We start from the raw sequence: 20,358 nt of genomic DNA on the forward strand, positions 1-20,358 counted from the left end.
CGATGGACTTTGGAGGCTTATGATGTGTCAGTGTAGGTACAAGTACTGTAACAAACATGCCCTTGTGGTATGGGGTGTTGACTGTGCGTGTGGGGGAGGGGTATATGGGAACTGTAATTTTGCTCCGTTTTGCTGTGAACCTAAAACTCCTCTAAAAAATAAAGTCTTATTAAAAGAGAAAAAAGAACAGGGATATTTTGTGATATTGAACGAGCAATAAAATGTTGGAAGCTGATCGAAATTTAGAATTAAGACCATTTTCCAAAGTATTAAAAAAAAAATGTTTGCTTCCAAGTTATACAAGGTACTGTTCAAACTACTCTTGATAAGTATTTACAAAAAACTTTCTCACTGTGTCTAATATTTTAGTGTACTCAATGTTTTACTTTTTTCATTTATACATTTATAACCAATGTTTTTAATGTTGACAAAACTTTTTATTTTTTAATAAAACATCAACATTTTATTTGCAAGTTAGCCACATAGCGGTTAAGAATACGCTGAGCCAGAAGACCTGCTTTTGAGTTCCAGCTCTGTCACTATTTCACTATGTGACTTAATATCCATAAGCCTTGATTTCTTCATTTGTAAAGGTCAGACTATCTACCATACATGGTAAATATTTAGCACATTACAAATAATTCCTCAACAAAGCTGGCTATTAGAAATCATCACCAGCATTATTAAGTGGTGATGTGTTGCCACTGTTCATATGGCTACTGTACTGCAAAAAAAAAAGTTAAAAGTTATTAGCAATATAAGGCATATAATTACACCAAGGCACATAAAAGGACAAAGACATCAGAATGTGAAGATGGAATGTAAAAGAGTAACATGTTTCCTCCAAAGGATAAATAGAAATTGTATGATGGATGAATGGAGGGTATAGTCCTGGGAGCTGCATGTTCAAACTGGATGGAATCTTCTACTCTCCTTATGCTAGTTTAGAAGACTTTCCCTAGGAAATTGGCTCAATCTGTAAAGTAAATCAGTATTTACTGAAAATTTACCATGTGCCTAAGACAGCAATAAATGAGTAATTGAAAAAAATTAAGGATAAGATAATAATCTCGGGGTGGCCGGTTAACTCAGGTGGTTAGAACGCAGTGCTCATAAAACCAAAGTTGCCGGTTTGATCCCCACATGGGCCACTGAGTTGTGCCCTCCACAACTAGACTGAAACAACAACTACTTGACTTGGAGCTGACGGGTCCTGGAAAAACACACCGTTTCCCCAATAAAATTAAAAAAATAAAAGATATAATCTCTAACCTCAAAAACTCTACAATCTCATTGATAAGGTTATGAATACAATCTAAAATAAATTATAAAATTCTACAATTCCGATAAATGTACCAAGTGCCCACTGAAGGGAAAGAGCCCATGGGTTGGAGTGCTTGGTGAGAAATTCATGGAAAGAGGGTTGAAGTGGGGTGGGTGAAGCGGGCAGAACTTTAGCTAAGTAAAGGATATTTGAAAGAGCAAAAGACTGGGAGTTGGGAGCATTCCAAGGATGCCACACTAGAGAAACTTTGGTAATAGGAACATAGAAAATCAATTCAACTGTTACTAAATGTCTATTATAGGTCTGGTAATGTTAGATGCTGAGGTACAGAAAAGAACAAGATAATCTGTTCTCGAAGAACTCACTCAGTATCCTGATGGGAAACTAGGAAAAGAGAAACAAACAAAAAATCAGGACAAAACTTTTTAATCACTTTAATCACCCCAATGATTATTCTGCAAACTTCAACTTGCACTCATTTCCCACGCTACTGTGGAAGGCAAGAGCTGCCTGAATAAACAAGCCATTTAAATAGAAATCATCCAAATAACTATATATTTAGATTACCCTTAACCCACTTTAAACCATAATTATATAACATCAAATTTTAGTTCAATTTATGTTACTATTATTAATACTGGATTGCCCAGGTCAGTACGTCATGTTCTATATGGAAACAGACTAAGGATAGATGGCCTTCCACTTGAAAAGCAGGGCAGAGGAAGGAAAACATTGCTGAGCAGACAAGGAGAGAGAGAGGGTGTGGGGGAGAAAGAAAGAAAAAGGAAAGCCCAGCTAAATATGACCTTGTTTAGGGTGCTTCTTTCCTCTCAACAATGTTCTATGGGGAAAAAACGTTAAATACTTTATACATTAAGGATTACACATAAAAACAGAGTGTATTTCCCAAGTACCTTGCTTCTTTGGATCATATTTTCTTATCATTAGTGGCTGTTAATAAATAATAGTTATAAGTGAATCTCATTGCAAAGTACTCTTTATCATGTCATCAAGGCAGTCCAAAGAAAAAAAAGTAACTTTCACAAAAGAAATTCGAGTAATACTCTAGATAATGAAGTAGTTACTTTTCTTCATTCTTATGCATGTTCATTTTCGCGCACATGATTATATTCTGACAAGCTTTAATAAAAATAGAATTTAGTAAAATGTAATGCTTATCTAAAATTATGAAAATTCAAAATAAGATGATCAGTCCCACTTGTTTACACAAATCGTACTTCAAATATAAAAGGCAGCCACAGCAGGTTTCATAAGGAAATGCTTCATTTCAATCCTAGCATCACCACAACCTTTAGGTCAGCTGTTTTCACTAAATTCCATTATCCCATCCTGTACCCAAATTAAATGTCTCCTTACTGAGCAATTGAGAAAGAATATGAATAAATCAGAGCAGAAATTGAATTTCATATTATAATCGGAAAAGAAACACATACATTTTGGGAAGAAAAAGTTAAAGGAATCAGTTCCTTAATATTATGGACCATTTAAGTGTCTTGCTTAAGGTCACACAAATGGAAACCAAATCTCCTGATATTCCTATATAACCGCTATACAATAACACCAACTAGAAACAATATTGCTTCATGTTTCAATATAAATATCTACTGGCATAAAGTTAAGAGTCCATGGGGTCAGAAATACAGTTATGAAAACACATAAAGCATATCTTCTATTTCTGTGTGACTTGCATTAAAAAAATTAAAGCTGCTTCAGGTGGCCAAGATATTATTGCAACAACTGTGGCCTCACATGCTCTTTACTGATAATGGAGTATGATTACTGACTTCAGTCCAATAAAGGGACTAATAAGAATAGATCCTAAGTAATAAATTCATTTACTGAGAAACAGATAATAAATAGTAAGCACAAAATATGACTGCATTTGTGCTCATTATATATATTTTAAGGGTAAAGGATTAGAAACTATTAAAAAGGGTTTGAAAAATACAACTTATGATCACAAATATTTTTATTAAGCCCAAGACATAATAAAGCATTACAAGGAGAACCCAACTACAATTCATTAAAAAGATGGATTTAACAACAAAAGAAATAGCCTATCATTGAAGATACATTAATACAGAGTTACGAGAAATCCATTGTAAGATTTTAAAAGGTAATATTCCCAACAATTTGACTAAGTGATTTGGGTACTATGAAGCAGGAGGAGGTAGTAATAGTTGCCAATTCCTTTTAGCCCCATTATACTAAAATATATGAACTATGTTCAATATACCTTCATGATTGAGTAAATCTACTGGGTCATGAGTTTTCAGTCTAACATCTGAAGAACCACTATAAGAGCTACATTAGCCTTCTAACTCCAGAGGATTATATTACCTTAGCATCTTAGCAAGTCAGGATGCCCTGCAAGTATAATCTCCAATAATCAACAAAGCTTTCATTTATAAATAAGTTTATTTATAATGATATTTACATAATAAAAACAAAACACATGAAACTCACAAGTTATACAAAGAAACTGATGTGTAATAAAAACAGCAATATAGACTGACAGGCAAAAATTTAAAGAAAGCTTTAATAAAGAGCTAAATATCAAGTAGACAACTTTACTTCTAAGTTTCACTTTGTCACCCACACTGAGTTGGAATTGAAATGGCTCTCTCTTCAGGAGGTCCTGTACTGGCAATTCTGGAAACTGACAAATCATATTTCGGTAAGAATGTAAAGGTAATGACCCATTTCCATGCAGTACTTAATGCTGCCTTAGTATGAAGTCACATTCAGTCTGCTTTGAAGTGAAATAGCCTGTTAATCTGTCCTGTCAGGCTGGAAAAATGCCACCAACATTGTGCTGATGCATGGAGATGTGGCAGGAATATACTACTATTTAGAGAGTAAAGAGAACTGGGGCAGAAGTGACTGGGCAACAGTTTCAAGAGAAGCAAAAGTCAGGAGGGGGAAATCAATGAAAACATGCACAAGAATAGGCAGAGTAATAATAACCACAATTAGTGGCGTCGGGAAACGAACAGAAGGAATTATAACCCATGGAGCGAGCGAAAGAAGGGCTTCTTGAGTTACTATTCACCGGAAAACAACTTAGTGCCTAGCCAGATCAATTTGTTTTAACAGAAGTTCTTGGGAGGACCCGGGGGTGTTAGTATATGGAATGCCACCTTTAAATTCAGGTTGAGTTCTTGCTGAGAGTGGTGAACATCTGCTTCAAATAGCACTAAAATGAAAGCTATATAATCTATACAGCTGCATCTTGAAACTAACTCAATAAAAAAGAACTTCGAATGAGACAAGCAAAAACAAGACATAAGCATTGTCAAATAAGGCACATGTAAAAATCTACACACATTATCCAGTGAAAGACAATATATATATATTTGGAGGTAGAAATAATTACAAAAATACTGACATTTCTAAGCATTAGCATATTTGTTACAAACAATCACCAACTAAACCCCGTTCAGAAAACTGTTTTGTAAAATGATTATTCAATATCTTTAGGACTACATGTTTGTGGCTTTTTTGGAAATTTCACATGTGAGCATTGGGAGAATTCAGTTAGTGGCAAAAAAGTTGTCCATACTATGAGAAATGCAATATGGAAATTATAAAAAGTTATAAATGTTCATAAACCCCATGGTCATCACAATGTAAATGTCCTTGAGTGCACCAAGTTGATATTTCCTCATCAATCAGGAATTCACAATTGTTATTTCACAGGCCCATTGATGTTTTTAGTAATGTGGCTATATCTGCTGGCATGCTCCCTTCGTCACCTGCAGGTCAGAAAGTGGCATTAAAATTTCATGAAATACTTTATGAAATATATTCTCTCTCTCCAATTTTCTCTACCTTTGGGGAATTCCTAATCATCTTTCAAGGCCCAGTTTGCTTCAGTGTCATGCCATGTTAAAGAGCTTTCCAGATCCGTGCATGTTACCAGGCTACTTCCTTCCTCTGTGCTCGTGTTCATACTGACAGCACAGCAATCTATAGTTATGTTTCTGATTTGCTATAGATAATATAAAGATACACAGATAGTTTGGATCATATCTTCATATCCACATAGTATTTACTCCTCAGCTTTGCTAAACAAACAAATTCATGTAACAAACTGAATAGAAAAAAACAGAACAGAGCTCCCAAATCACAACCAAAAAGAAATCATTTCATCTACACCTTATTTCCAATCCAAGGATATAGTCACTGATTTAGGTTTAACTGACACATCAAAACAAAATACCGAGTACAGCATCCCCGTTGAGGATTAAAGTGCCCACTGTAAATTACCTTTTCCCAGTGTTTGCCCCTTGTTTCAATTAAATGGGATCCCAGTATCTAGACACTTATCCAGGAATTATTCAGGAATTTCTAAGATTTGAAAACATCTTGCCTGTCAAGGTGGCACAGAATCTAGTCACCTTCGATTAACTCAGTTAATCACTCAGGTTAATGTTTTTAGAGGAACTGATTTATTAGTTTACAATAACATGGCAGTGCTGGCAATTCATAAATATTTGAACATTTGTAGCTATGAATAATTTTACAAATCAGATGGGGCTAAAATGCAGCAAAACTCATCACCTCTCTCTATCACTTTCCCCCCCAGTTATAATCTAAGATTATGAGAGTACTTTTATCTATCCTTTCAGTGAAAATCATATGCACATGAACACAAACTACTGCATAAACTCTCAGGGAATTCACTGACACCCTTGCCTCCAAGCTCATTCATATGTTTGAAAATAGCCCATGAAATCAAAGTGGACACTTGTCCTAAATTAACTGACACCATGAATAACTGGGCAAATCCAGAATACAATAAGACAAGAAGAAAACAAATCCACAAGGCACCAAGACTCTCCAAAATTCAACATCACCAGGAATGCAGGGAGAGGAGGAAAGAAGGAAGAGGGTGGGGAGACTCTTTTAAATTTAAAGATACAAAAATAATACAATAAAATGCAGGTATGAGCCTTGATTTGATCCTGTTTTTCTTACAAAAAGCTATAAAGTATTAAGAGGATAATTGGGAAAAATCCAAATGTGGACAATATGTGATAAGATTTGAAATTACTGTTAATTTTCTTGGATGTAATAATAGTATTATAGCAACTTAGAGGAACATGCTGAAACATTCAGCATGAAGTGTCATGTCTATAACTGACATTAAAACAGTTCACTGACAGGTAGATGAAGCAACACTGCAAAATGTTACAGTTGTTGAATCACTGCACCCTTATTCATGCTATGCTTTCAACATTTTTGCATGAAAATTTCCATAATAAAAAAGTTTAAAACGGTAGATAACTTACTAATATAATTGTATTAAGGGAGATGAAAGAAAAAACCCCACACAATCCTTATTCTAAAGCAGTGATTCTCTTGACTTCAGCATGTATCAGAAACACCAACCAGATTATAGCGTCCCTTCCCTAGTTTCTGACTGCGTGGGGATGGAGTTGGGCCTGGGAATTTACAATTCAAACTCGCACTTTCCCAGATGATGCTGTTGTGGCTGGTCTAGGGACTGCACTCTGAGAACCACTAAGGCAAGTTCTAGAAACACAAAACTCTGACAAGCATATCCTAGAGGAATCATGGTCTTTAAATCTTTCAGTTTCAGGGGAAAAGGGACATACACAAAACATAAAGCACATACATGCTATATTACAAATACACCTTTTGTTTACAGAGGAAATGGACCTCACTGTGAGAGATGAAAAAAGGGCACACAGGTACTCTCATAAGGTCAGTGTCAAGTTATTTAAATGAAACCAGGGGCAAAGCCAAAGACAAAATCATTATACACAGTTAAGAGATTAATGAAAGACATTATTGTATCCTCATCCACCCAATGAAACACTTATTGGGAAAGACTGATATATAAATAGCATTAATACGATAAAGGAGGAAAATTTCCTCCAGAGAAGGAAAGAGTGACAATGGGGAAATTTTCATAACAAAACATTTTAAAGCTAATGGCCTAAGAGCAGAGCTGAAATAAGTTGCTATTTTAACAGACACACCTGATATGAAAATAACAGGTAAATTTTCAACTAAAGAAATGTACATAAATGCCAATAATTTACATGAATTATGACTGGAAATGACTGACATACATATCACCTCTGCTCTCATCTGAAATACCAATAAATGCCATGTGGGGATAAAGTGTGTGTGGGGGGAGTGGGGAGAGGGCATTAAATATAGAAAGAACAGAAGAAAAAAGACAGCAGCCGAGAGATCCGGCAATACGTTTTGGAAGATGAAAAGCTGATGGAAGAATGGAAACTGACTTTAGCTGAACAGACCCAGCAAAACTAAAGTGCGGGCAGGTGGGAAACATGAGGCTGCTGCACTTCATGCTCAGAACCCCCCACCCCCAAAGCTCAGGTCATGGAGGTAATGGCTGCTTCTGCAAGGTGGGGAACACATTGGTGGGGAGCTCAGAACAGACTGAAGGGAGGATACCTAAAGCCTTCCCATCAGAGCAGCCATTTGCCCCAGATGGACAAAAGGTTTATACTCTGGAAATTTTGAATCCAAGGAACACTGGATATGGGGACAACAGGGGACTGGGAAGCTGCAGTGGCAACAGAAAAATTAACTATCTGAATAGGACAATATACCTCCCCCCCCCACACACTTCCCCTCAGCTCTGAGAATATAGTCAGTAGGCTTCTGCTACACCTTTGTCACCATCCTCACTTTGCAAGCGATTGGAGAACATAGTTTTGGGGAAACAAGCTAGCCAATGAAAATGACCTCTCATTTTAAAAGATAAAGACAGTTGGGAGTCTGGCAATCAAACAGCTGAGTCCCCGATTAATTAACTATGATGGCTCTATTTAAAGACTTACAATTAGGATAAAATCTACATATCTGGATATTTGCTAGCATTACTAAAAGACTTTAACCTAGGTATTCAATTGCTTTACCAAATTTGAAAAGATGCCCTAATAAAATAATCAGGAAAAACACAGTGCCCAGTGGAATCTGCTTTATGTTTTTGTTGTTTTAGTTTTGCTAGATAATCTGAAATTGGCAAGTTGCCACCTCCACACAAAGCCTAGTAATTACTGTTAATTATTTAAGTTGTTAATTGTTTTAGTTATGTTTATCCTATTCATCCTCACCCTTAAAGGTCTCACTTAGTTGCTTTTTAGTTAAGCTTTCTCTAATGCCTGCCTCCCCAACCTGGCACAGCACCTTAAAATAGATGCTATACATGAAGGACACATACTAATTTCATCATACATCTCTCTCAGAAAACAGATTAAAATGTATTGATCTCTTTATAGTCTGGAATAGCTGACAAAATAATAAAACATAGTAAATACTTAATGGAAATTTGCTGAATTGAAATAAACCATTATCAGTATTAGGAATTTTATCCTTATTTATTAAATGATAAAACTGCTTATTTTCAAATTTAACATTAAATAAAAACAAGATGTAGAAAACTGCATGATAACTTCTGTAAAAGGGAGAAAGAATACATACACTTATTTACTGCTATCTGCACAAAATAACTGGCAACACAAAACTCTAATGTGTCGCCTTTGTGGGGGAGCTGGGCAACAGGGTGAGGAGGCAGCTTCTGTTTGCCCTTTTATATCTTTTGAAATTTGAACTATGTGGATGTGTATCTTTTCAAACATATATATATGAAGTTTAAACTTATAAAACTTTAAAAATTATTCTTTTCAAAACGGTGGAGTGAAGGTTTCTTATTTGAGGGTTTTTCTAGGCAACTACTTCAATCTGAATTTTTTGAAAAAAATGCATTTTATTGCATTCTAGTGCAATAAATATTTGCTAGTCAAAATGAAATTAATGTAAATGTTAAGAGTTCTTAATAGGCTAATATTATGCCATCTATTTTAAATATTTTGATTCATAAATATTACTTATATAGTAGGTAAATCATAAAATCGTGGGTAAAATTAAAGATCCAATTTTATTTCTGGAATGTTTTGATGTCAGTGATAAGGCATGGAATAGAAAGAATTTTCCCAAGTCAAAGTGTTTATATCTGGCAAAATGATCTCAAATATTAGAGTACTTTTGAAATGAGTATGCTAATCTTCTCCCATGCCAGCCCTAAACTGCATGCCATCTTTGTGATCATCTTGTTATTATTGCTAATTTAACGCCTCTTCATATGAATAATGCTGAAATTTCTGCTTATGAACAACTTACCTTCATCTACTGTGGTCATATCTTGTTCTAGTTTCAATTTCTGTTGGTTAATTTTTAGCATGGATTCTTCGATAGTCCCTTGGCTTATTAATTTTATAACTAGTACTTCTCTAAAATAAATAAATAAATAAAAAGACATGTCCATTGGTTACTAAATATAAAATTATTTGGATACATATGAACTATATCAATCATCTCAAAGTTCAACAATAATAATTTGAAAATTGTATAACAAATATTCCATAAATTTAATTTCTCCTTTTATTCAAAGTACTTGAGATTGGTATTTTCTGAGCATGTCACTTTTAAACATCCTTTCCTATTGATCCAAGAGAAGAAAGAAAGACATCTACACTTTAAAAATTTCTGGTAAAACTATATTACAAAAAAAAGTTCTGGGTTTAGGAAGGTATTCCATTTTAAAAAGGAATCTACTTTGCTTATCAGGTTCTAAGAAATAATTCAGTACAAAAAGTAAGGAAGCATAGTCAAGTCCAAAGACTACATGGGAGATTTTAGTCTCACAATAGGTACTAATAAATATTTGGTTCATAAATGAATACATCACTGTCTTTTGGAAATACAGTAAAATACTCCACAAAGAAAACACTGTCTGCTGCTTAAATGTGAAAGTAGAGTTGAATTGTAGGTATTCTTTCACCTCAATATGGTCCTGTGACCAATGTCAAAATTAACTGTGACCTAAAATATCTACAATTCAAATAATCTATTTCTTAAAGGGTAACAGGGTGGCAACAGCATGTTACGTGGTATGTTACCAAGTCTATCTGGCTCTTAAATGGTCTAACAAGCAAGCCTTTTTTTTTTTAAGCTGAGCCACTCTGCTACCTCTTGGCAGCTTGGTGGCAGCTCAGCTCGGGCCAGGAATTGAACCGGAGACCCTGATGCTCAGAGTTCACACTCTTGAGCAAGCTCTTAACCAACTGAGCCACTCCACCAGCCCACAAGCAAGTCTTTTTAATTACTAATCTTTTTCAAAAGGGTTGGATCATTGATAAAACTTCCTTTTCATTAGCTGCAAAACTATTTGGGGTGGGGTGGGAGTTTACTTTGTTTTAATTACTAGAAAGTGAATAGGTTACACAGTCCATGTTCAACACTGCTGATATGCAACTCATCGGTAGCCATGTTTTGCTAAAAATATAAAAACTAAGGCAGGACATCAGACTGTATTCTAATATTTTATACAAATTAAACTTGCATTTAATTAAAAATAAACGTCAACTGAAAACACTTACTTAGTCTGGCCTACTCTATGGCATCTATCTTCTGCTTGTTTGTCATTGTAAGGATTACAGTCAATATCGTGAAGTATAACAACATTTGCTGAAGTCAGGTTTATCCCCAAGCCACCAGCTTTTGTTGACAGCAGAAACACAAAGATATCCATATCGGTATTGAACTCATCAATTAGATGAATCCTGTAAGATGAATATATTAGGTTAAGTCTCACTAAAAGGTATATAATTAAAACTGAAAACAATCATATCACATGAGAATGCATGCTCTTTGTATTATATAATAGTTACATTACCTGTAGCTATTTTATTTGAAAGACCTTCCCAATTTACCAACTTCTTTTCTATAGCACTCATCTCTACTAAGTCTTACTTAATTCAAGTATTCAGATTTAATTACTTCCTAAAGGACTATTTTGTCCTTTGTTTAATGACTTCTGGCTTATCTAAATTCCGCATACAGCTTTTCAACCTTCAATCTTCTCAGAAGTCTATCAGCTGCCACTGGTAGACAATATACCTATGAATTTAAGGATCTCAAGGTCAAACTGTATGGATATAATCTCTTTTAGTATGACTTCTACCCTCACTCTAATGCAGAGGAAAAAACTTTACTTGGGTTGATAAAAGAAGCAAATGAAAAAATAAACCCCCATCACACCCAAAGATATAATGTAGTTTAAACACACTAGAAAAGGCATTCCTTTCTTTTAAGAAACTTTTTTTTACCTTTGGGAATTAAAAAAATAAACAACCAAACTTATTCAATTACCCTTAAAACATGAAAAGCACAAGATTTTAAAACAATCTTGGTCTAACGATAAGGTACTTTGGACTTTGAATGATTTTTAAAGGAAAAAACACTGATAAGTATGTAACTAAAATAGCTGTTTCAAAATATATTTGTATGCACTTCAGACCAAAAAATTAAAAGAAAATGCTCCTCATCTTAAGGTAATTATTTGAAGTAACCACACATATAAGACTCAAAGTAATACAATTTTATCAAATGCTCTAGACATTCAAATTCAAACATTTACTTTTACTTGAGGATAAGGTGGAGTTTTGAAACTGAAGTATACCAACCTTTCAGAAATCTGAGTCTTTCCATCTAATCTGAGGTACCTATGCTGATGATGTTTTAGGAGAACCTCTAAAATATCCAGCATCATGGTAAATTGGCTAAATAACACAACTCTATCACCCTGTGAAAACACATTTATGGATTAGTTACATGGAAAATAAAATTATGATGTAAGTATCTAATGATCAATTGCTTCTTCAATAAAAGTCAAGTAATCACAGCAAAGGTAAAATTCTTATTTTAGATTGCATAGAAATAAATTACTTTCATTTCTAAATTTCAGACCTAAAATTTAATTGTTTTGATTTTTAAGGACAGTTGATGGGAATAGCTACAAAAGTACTACTTTGTTGGATTGTGATCTTAAAAATTTAAGCCATTTCACACATAAACTGTAGAATTACTTAAATAACTATTTAATATAGTATCTTTAAAATACTCTGAAGCAATCATACAGACTTACCTATGAATGACAATTAAAATTATTTTTTAAAAACATCAATATAGATGTATTCTACTAATTCCTACTTTTCTTTCTGAGGTTTGACCGAGAAAAAGTAATGAGGAAAATAAATGCCCAAATACAGTGGAACCGCCTTATCCATGGGGGATACATTCCAAGACCCCTAGTGGATGCCTGAAACCACAGATAGTTTGTTTTTTCCTATATATACAGTTTTTCACTTAAAGGAAGCACTTTGCAGCTTTTCTTTGGCATATCCTAATTGCCAACATTGCTACTCTTGTACTTTGGGGCCACTAAGTAAAACAAGGGTTCCTTGAACACAAACCCCATGATACCATGACAGTGGATCATATAACCGACATTAGATCTGATAAGCGAGAGGGCTACCCAGTGACTAACCAGGCAGGCAGTGTATCCAGGGCAGGTATGCTGCACAAAGGGATAATGCACGTTCAGTGGGGAAGCACAAAATTTCACACAACTCAGAGTGGCATGCAAAACTTATAAATTATTTCTGGAATTTTCCATTTAATATTTTCAGACCAAGGTTGACTGTGGGTAACTAAAACCATGGTAAGTGAAAGGGCAGATAAGGGGAGATTATTGTATATCCAAAAAATGCTCACAACACTAATTTCTAGAAGGATGTAGAACAGACACAGACTAAAACGTCAAGAAAGTGAAATCATACCAGAATGGTTTTAAATAAGTTTAACTAATTGTGAAAATAGAAAAGGAGTGGCATTCGTCTTTAATACCTTCTCTTTTAATTCAGACAAGATGCGTCCTAAAACTCGGAATTTTCCAGAATCTAAAATCAAGTCCATGTCTAACTGGAAGTTATTAATGTGTCGATACTGTTTACAAAGCACATGTAATTCAAAGTCTGTCATAACTTCCATATCTTCAAAGATCAGGTCAGGGTTAGCTTCACAATGTGTGGGTTCCTCAAAGTAAAACAAAACAATACACAGACTTCAAAATGCAGATAATTTATAATATGATCAGAAAAATCTAATAAAATTGTTCACATCTGATAAAATATCTAAATCCTAGAACATTTTAGGACAACAGATTTAGTAAAGAAAATATTCATTTTTTTAGGTAAAATAAAAAGGGAGATGGGGAAGTACTTATTGTTTTAGAGTTAACACACCAAAATATTTACAGATGAAATAATGTCTAGAGTTTAGTTAAAAATAATCCTGGGAGCGGTCTAGATGAAACAATAGTGTTTACCTTTGTGCACTGTTGGTGGGACTGCAAATTGGTGCAGCCACTATGGAAAACAGTATGTAGATTCCTTAAAAAACTAAAAATAGATCTATCACATACGAACCAGGAATTCCACTCCTGAGTATTTATCCAAAGATAACAAAAACACTAATTCAAAAAGATATATGCACCCCTATATTCATTGCAGCATTTACAATAGCCAAGATATGGAAGCAACCTGGGTGTCCATTAACAGATGAATGGATTAAGGGATGTGATGTACATACACACACACACAAACTAGAATATTACAGAGCAACAAAAAAGAAAGAAATCTTGCCATTTGCAACATGGATGGACCTAGACAGTATCATGCTAAGTGAAATAAATCAGAGAAAGACAAATACCATATGGTATCACTTATACATGGAATCTAAAAAAAACAAAACAAATAAACAAACAAAACAGTAACAGACTCCTAGAAACAGAGACCAAAGGGATGGTTGACACAGGAGAGGGGGATGGGGGAATGGGTGAAAAGGGTGAACATAAATATCGTCAATAATAATGTGAGAAGTTTGCACAGTGACAGATGATTACTAGAATCAGTAGGGTGATCACAATGTAAGGTATAAAAATGTAGAATCGCTATATTATATACCTGAAACTAATGTAACTAATAGTGTGTAACAACTATACTTAATAAATAAATAAATAGAGTACTGTCATTCCAGATAACTGTAGGAAATGTGTGAAGGTTATATAGGCAGGGGATTTCACTATACAATTCTCTCTACATTTATATGTATGAAATTTTCCATAAGTTCAAAATAATATCAAAAAATTTTTGAAAGCAAGTGGATGCTTTCAACACAAAGATTTATAAAGAGAAATAAGTGCAGGTGTTAAGGGAAAATTAGGCAAAAATAAACAGTAATCGCTAAAACTATGAAAAAAATACAGTTAAGGAAGAAATAAAATGAAAAATAACTCAGTACCCAGGCTATAAAATCTGAGGAATCTTTTGGTAAAAATAAACAAATAAACTTAAGAAGTGTATTATGCAGTCTAGACCAGAAGTTGGTAAACCTCTTCTGTAAAGAGCCAGATAGTAAATGTTTTAGGCTCTGTAGTCAAAATAACTTGTTTTGCAACTATTCAACTTTTTGCCCTTGTTTTGAGAAAGCAGGCAACACTGAAAGAAAAGGGCATGGCTGTGTTAGAATAAAACTTTATAAAAATAGACATTGCTGTATTTGGCCCTAGGGCCACAGTTTGTTGACTCCTAATGTAAACTGTCTGTCCTTGACTCTTATATCCCCCAAATTATCATGAACTTTGCCTTAAAAATGTTTTTCTTAAATATATTCTTAAAGGGTTAATATGCTCATTAGTTCAATAGTCTGATTTTTTGGCCTTACAATTTAACCTCATATTTAATACTGTTAATAAAGCTTAGTGTTAACATCAGATGAAATCCTTACCTTTAGCATAAGCTGAGACATTTCCTTGAGTTTTTCAGCTGTGTAATATTGGCGATGTAATAAAGGATGATTGGCCATTTTTCTCAATTGCATCATGACATTGCACATTTCTGTGTTTTTTTCTGTGATCCAAAGAGTACACATTAAAACAAAAAAACAAACAAGCTGATAGCTGTTTGTTGAAATATATCTCAATGCAAATAAAAAGTTTTAAAATTATTTCTTCAAATTCCAACTAATTTTTTAAAAGAATGAGTAAATCCCACTATAATATGACTAAACAAAATGCAGCCCCCATACAGGATTATTTTTCACATAAAATTGTGAAAATTAGATTATACCCAAGTTATTGATAGATTTTTTCAATCTGTTGAAAAGACCCAAATAGAGTTGCTCCTGCTTCTCTGACATTGCACACAACTCAATTTGATCTTTCTTGGGGGGTAGCTGCTTGAGAACCTGAGAAAAGAAAACAGTTTAAGTAAATTATTCAAGTAAAGGGGAAAACAGATTTTTAAAAAACAATCAGAATAAAAAATATGCAGATAAGAGTTACCTCATCTTTTACTCTTCTGAGAATAAATGGTTTTATAATTTGTTTTGCATGTGCTATCCTCTCCTTTTCATATATACTTTGCTCGTCTGCTGATTTCTAAGTAAAATAAGAACATATCCTTTTAGAAATTACTGGTTCAAATGGTTCACAATAACAATACTACACAACCTGAAAAATCTCCCTCACTACAATCAATCTGTGTTATTTTCCATGGAAACTCACTGAATTCTAGATGGAATTTCACATATGAATTCTGGGTTATAATCTACCTCTTAAAGCTCCACATGTATTTTGTGGTTTCAGGAAAGGTGTGTGTTCTGCTGACGTAATAAAATTGAACTGTACTAGGTTTTCAGAAGTTGTTATCTGATGAGTCATTATGCAATACCTAGAGAACGCTCATGGGAAAAAGTGTGTGCGCGTGTGTGTGTGTGTGTGTGTGAGAGAGAGAGAGAGAGAGAGAGAGAGAGAGAGAGAGAGAGAACGCGTGAGCGATAGAGACAGAGAGAATTTATATTTGTGGAAAATGGCATTAAAAGAAAGCTAGTACAGGTTATACAAATCATGTGGTCTAAACAATGAGAATAGTTCTAGCCAAAACCTGTTAATTTTGGAGAATTAAAGAAGTGAAATTTTATTCCTATGATCTGCTAGGCTATCAAATGGGAAAGAATACATTACTGAAAGTTTAAAAGGCAGTTAATTTGCAGTAAAGGAGTATCGTAGAAAATTTTTGCAAAATATATGTGACTTGGGAAGAGAATAAACAATCTATACAAACATTGCTGTGTTAGAAAATTTGGGAGTTGTTTAAGAGTATACTGTACATTTTCTAAGCAATGGGGAGAAAATAAGATTTTCTTCTAAATAGGATTTCTTTAGTGTAACTTTTAGAAATTGCTTTTGTATTTATGGATTTTTACTTCAAAACATTATGTCCCAGTATAGGAATTTTCCAGACATTCAACCTTTATTCAGTTCTAGTTTATCTGTAAAGAAATACTACTAATCTATCTAATTTTAATAAAGAAGATGCAATGACCAAACTTTCCCTATATAGTATATATCTGAGCTCTCCACTAATTTACAATTGTCATTCTTCAGAAAATTAGGATACTTAAAACCAAAACTTTTAGACAATCATTACAGAAGTTACCAATTAATTTACCATTGGATTCTGGCTGATTTCCCAAATTATCTAAGCATAGAAATATCAACTACTTAAATTTATTTCCTAGCACATATGCACTATGAAAACAAGAAAAAAGACAAAAATAGGAAAATGACAGAGGTAAAACACAAAGTAATATATTTGGGAGAAAATATGAATTTATGCTTACTGTCTTAGAAGAAAACATTCTTCGTATTTCACTGGTGCTACTACTAAACATGTGTGGCATAACAAAATTCAACAGCGACATGAGTTCTAACAGGTTATTCTGCACAGGTGTGCCTGTGAGTAGCAAACGGTTATTTGCCTGTGAATGAAGGTAAAATTAAAATTAGACTTTTTTTTTTTATCAGAGCCATATTCTTGTCTATCCTCCTAAGGGGGAGAAAAGAAATTAAAACCATTATTAACAATGTCACATTCTGTGATGAACGATTAGTAATTTAGAAAAATTATCAAATATTGTACTTTAAAGTAGAAGGTATAAAACTAATGCTTCATTTTATAAGTAGGTAACTTGCATCCTTGGGTCACTTTCATGACATAATGAAAGTAGATTCTATTTGATGTTCGTACAGCTTATCATTTAGGTCAAGGGACAGTAAACTGAGGCTCATGAACAACAAATGGTTTTCATATCTTTAATGAGTTATAAAAAAAAATAGCACAGTGACAAAGGTTGAATGGCCCACAAAGCATGAAATATTTCCTATGTGGCCCTTTACAGAAAAAGTTTGCTAGCCCTGATATAAAATACTTTATACATTAAAATACATAATGTAAAATTTTATCATTATTGGAGAAATTCACAAAACACTCTTACATTAATTGTCATAAGGTGCTGGTAGCGAATGGAGCCCATATTCTTCAGCATGTGGCCCTCATCAAAAATTGCATAATTAAGTTTTAATCGTCGAAAGAGACTACGGTCATCGGAACTGCTGATTGCACAATTATACCTGTCACCAAAAAGAAGAAAGAATCTCTATGGTTATACCTTTAAGAGCCTGGACCCTAGTAAGATTATTTTTATTTATAGATTTCTAATAGCCAGTACCTAAAAGATACCACTAGATACAGTTGGTGCTCAAATACTGATGCACTTGTATCCCATCATTATTGATGTACATGTAACCAAGTCATGAAAGCTGCCATATGTAGTTAAAAGAAAATGCACATGTTATAATGTAACCAGACAACTTCTACACACCCAAGAAGAGGTCAATTTTGGTACGATTTATATGTAATCTGCACTTGTTACACACTTTGCTTCATGAACTATTATATTTTAAGAAGCAAGATAAAAAAGGACATTAGGCTAAAATATTTCTGTTGAGAACATAACACTACATGAGAACTATTAAACTACTAGAGTAAATCCAAGAAATAACAGCAGCTAGCAGTAAAAGACTATATATAAAAAGAATTTAAGAATTTTTGAATGAATTCTTTTAGTCATGGCCTCCTACAGAAGTCAGTAGAGAGAAATAATAATCAAATACTGACAGTTATTATGAAGCTTGAAATAGCTTATATAATAAATATAACATGAAGGCATTAAGTTCTCTGCTAGATATTTATGACAAGTATCTACTACTAAGTGATAATCAACTTATTCAGTTGTATTTTCCACCATTATTTCTACTCTCACTCAAATTTTTCTAGATTTCATTGTATTTATTATTTATAAGTTAGAAATATTTTTAATCATCTTGATGAAATATCTGAAATGTTACTTTATTATTTTTAAAAGAAATGCTTTTGAGTTTTTAATTTTATTTAAGTATAGCTGGTAAACAATATTGTACTAGTTTTATTAGTTTCAGGTATACAATAGTGATTCGTCATTTTTATACTTTACAATGTGATACCACTAATTTTAGTAATCATGTGTCACTGTGCAAACTTATCACACTACTATTGACTATATTCTCCTTCACCCTTTGAACCCATCCCCCACTCTCTTCCTTCAGATAACCATAGCTTTGTTCTCTGTTTCTGACTGTTCTTGTTTTGTTTAGATTCCACATATAAGTGAAACCATACAGTATCTATTTTCTCTGATTTGTTTCAAAATAAATAGGACCCTGTAGGTCCTTCCATGTTACTACAAATGGCAAAATTTCATTCTTTTTCATTGCTGCATAATATTCCATTGTCCATATACACAGCATCTTCTTTATCCATTCACCTATCAATGGACACCTAAGTCGCTTCCATATCTTTGCTATTGTAATAATGCTCCAATGAACACAGGGGTGCATATATTTCTTCGAATCAGTGTTTTCATTTTCTTTGGAGAAATACTCAGAAGTGGAATTGCTGGGTTGTATGCTGGATCTATTTTTAGTTTTTTGAGGAATCTCCACAGTGGCCACACCAATTTGCAGCACCACCAACAGTGCACAAGGGTTCTCTTTTCTCCACATCCTCAGCAACATATATTATTTGTTGACTTTGATAACAGCCATTCTGACAGGTATGAGGTGGTATCTCATTGTGGCTTTGACTTGCATTTCCTTGATGATTAGTGATGTTGAGCATCTTTTCATATGTCTATTGGCCATCTGTATGTCTTCTTGGGGGAAATGTCTATTCAGGTCTTCTGTCCATTTTGATTGGATTATCAGTCCCTTTGTTGAGTTTGTAAGTTTAAATGTTACTTTAAGTTTAACTGAGAGCATTATTATAAGACTATGTTTTCAATCAAGTGGACAAAACCTTTTAATAATCACTGTCAGTCACCTCATGTACTAGCAAAAACCTGCTATCTTGTTGTTACACACCAAGTTGAAAAAAATGTCTGAATCCTCATCATAAGTCATTCCATTATGTTAGTTGCATAGTTCTTAGTATAAACTTTCCTTTATATTAGTAATATTATTTTTTGAAACTTTGGGGGCTGCCCAAAATTTCTTTCTAAAAAAATACTTACGTGGTCACAATTACATTGTATTCTTCATATTTACTATGAATGTTATATCTTATCTGTTTACGTTCTTCTTGAGAACCTAGAATTTAAAAATAATATATACATATTGATTGCATTTATTGTACTTTGCTGTATATATTAAGATTTTAAAGAAATTTCCAAAGTTAAAAGCAAAAGCACTTATTCTTACCATAGTAACAGAGTACCTTTAAAGTGGAGCACCATAAGTTAACTTCCCTTAACCAGTTATCTGTGAAACAAAAGATATATTATTTGCATCTGCTACAATGGGGTATGTGTGTGTACTAACATGAACACTAAAGTTTGACAGGTTTGGCCCAGAAATTATACTTTTATAAAATAATACCAGATGATTTTAAAAAATCACAGACCCTTCACAATTCTACTTCAATTTAAAGAGACTGTTTTGGGGTTACAGTTATACATACAAACATTCTCATACTCTATTCTACAGCCAATCAACTGAGCAGGAATGGAACAGTAATTTGAGTGAGGATGAACTGCACCCTTTCTGACTCAGTAAATGTTTAATTATAATTTTAAATGCACTTAGTTTCTCTTAGTGACTCATTAAAACAATGTGACATTATTATGAAAACAAAATAAATAATCTTATCAAATGGTCCTTGATTTAAAATAACTGACTTATATTTAAGTTATTTTCTTTAAAAGACTTTTAG

The 20,358-nt window shown here is 33.5% G+C and overlaps 1 protein-coding gene across 7 annotated transcripts in view; it reads right to left on the reverse strand.

Moving 5' to 3' along the window:
• Positions 1-3,257: 3,257 nt before the first annotated feature.
• The window catches only part of SMARCAD1 (SNF2 related chromatin remodeling ATPase with DExD box 1), an 88,575-nt gene continuing 71,474 nt past the window's right edge, over positions 3,258-20,358 (reverse strand). For 5 of the 7 annotated variants that reach the window (XM_019647540.1, XM_019647537.1, XM_019647535.1 and 2 more), the window contains 12 exons: positions 19,848-19,907; positions 19,661-19,736; positions 17,549-17,684; positions 16,895-17,032; positions 15,555-15,650; positions 15,340-15,457; positions 14,999-15,120; positions 13,058-13,246; positions 11,836-11,954; positions 10,750-10,932; positions 9,491-9,600; positions 3,706-5,061 (listed from right to left, as the gene is read on the reverse strand). In XM_019647540.1, coding sequence (XP_019503085.1) covers positions 5,000-5,061; positions 9,491-9,600; positions 10,750-10,932; positions 11,836-11,954; positions 13,058-13,246; positions 14,999-15,120; positions 15,340-15,457; positions 15,555-15,650; positions 16,895-17,032; positions 17,549-17,684; positions 19,661-19,736; positions 19,848-19,907 — 1,409 coding nt within the window. In that variant the 3' untranslated portion in view covers positions 3,706-4,999. Of the gene's footprint in view, positions 5,062-9,490; positions 9,601-10,749; positions 10,933-11,835; positions 11,955-13,057; positions 13,247-14,998; positions 15,121-15,339; positions 15,458-15,554; positions 15,651-16,894; positions 17,033-17,548; positions 17,685-19,660; positions 19,737-19,847; positions 19,908-20,358 lie in introns of all 7 variants that reach the window. The other 2 variants (XM_019647539.1, XM_019647542.1) reach the window with 1 other exon arrangement.

Source organism: Hipposideros armiger, unplaced genomic scaffold, assembly GCF_001890085.2.
Source record: "Hipposideros armiger isolate ML-2016 unplaced genomic scaffold, ASM189008v1 scaffold_112, whole genome shotgun sequence".
In the NCBI taxonomy this organism is placed as follows: Eukaryota; Metazoa; Chordata; class Mammalia; order Chiroptera; family Hipposideridae; genus Hipposideros; species Hipposideros armiger.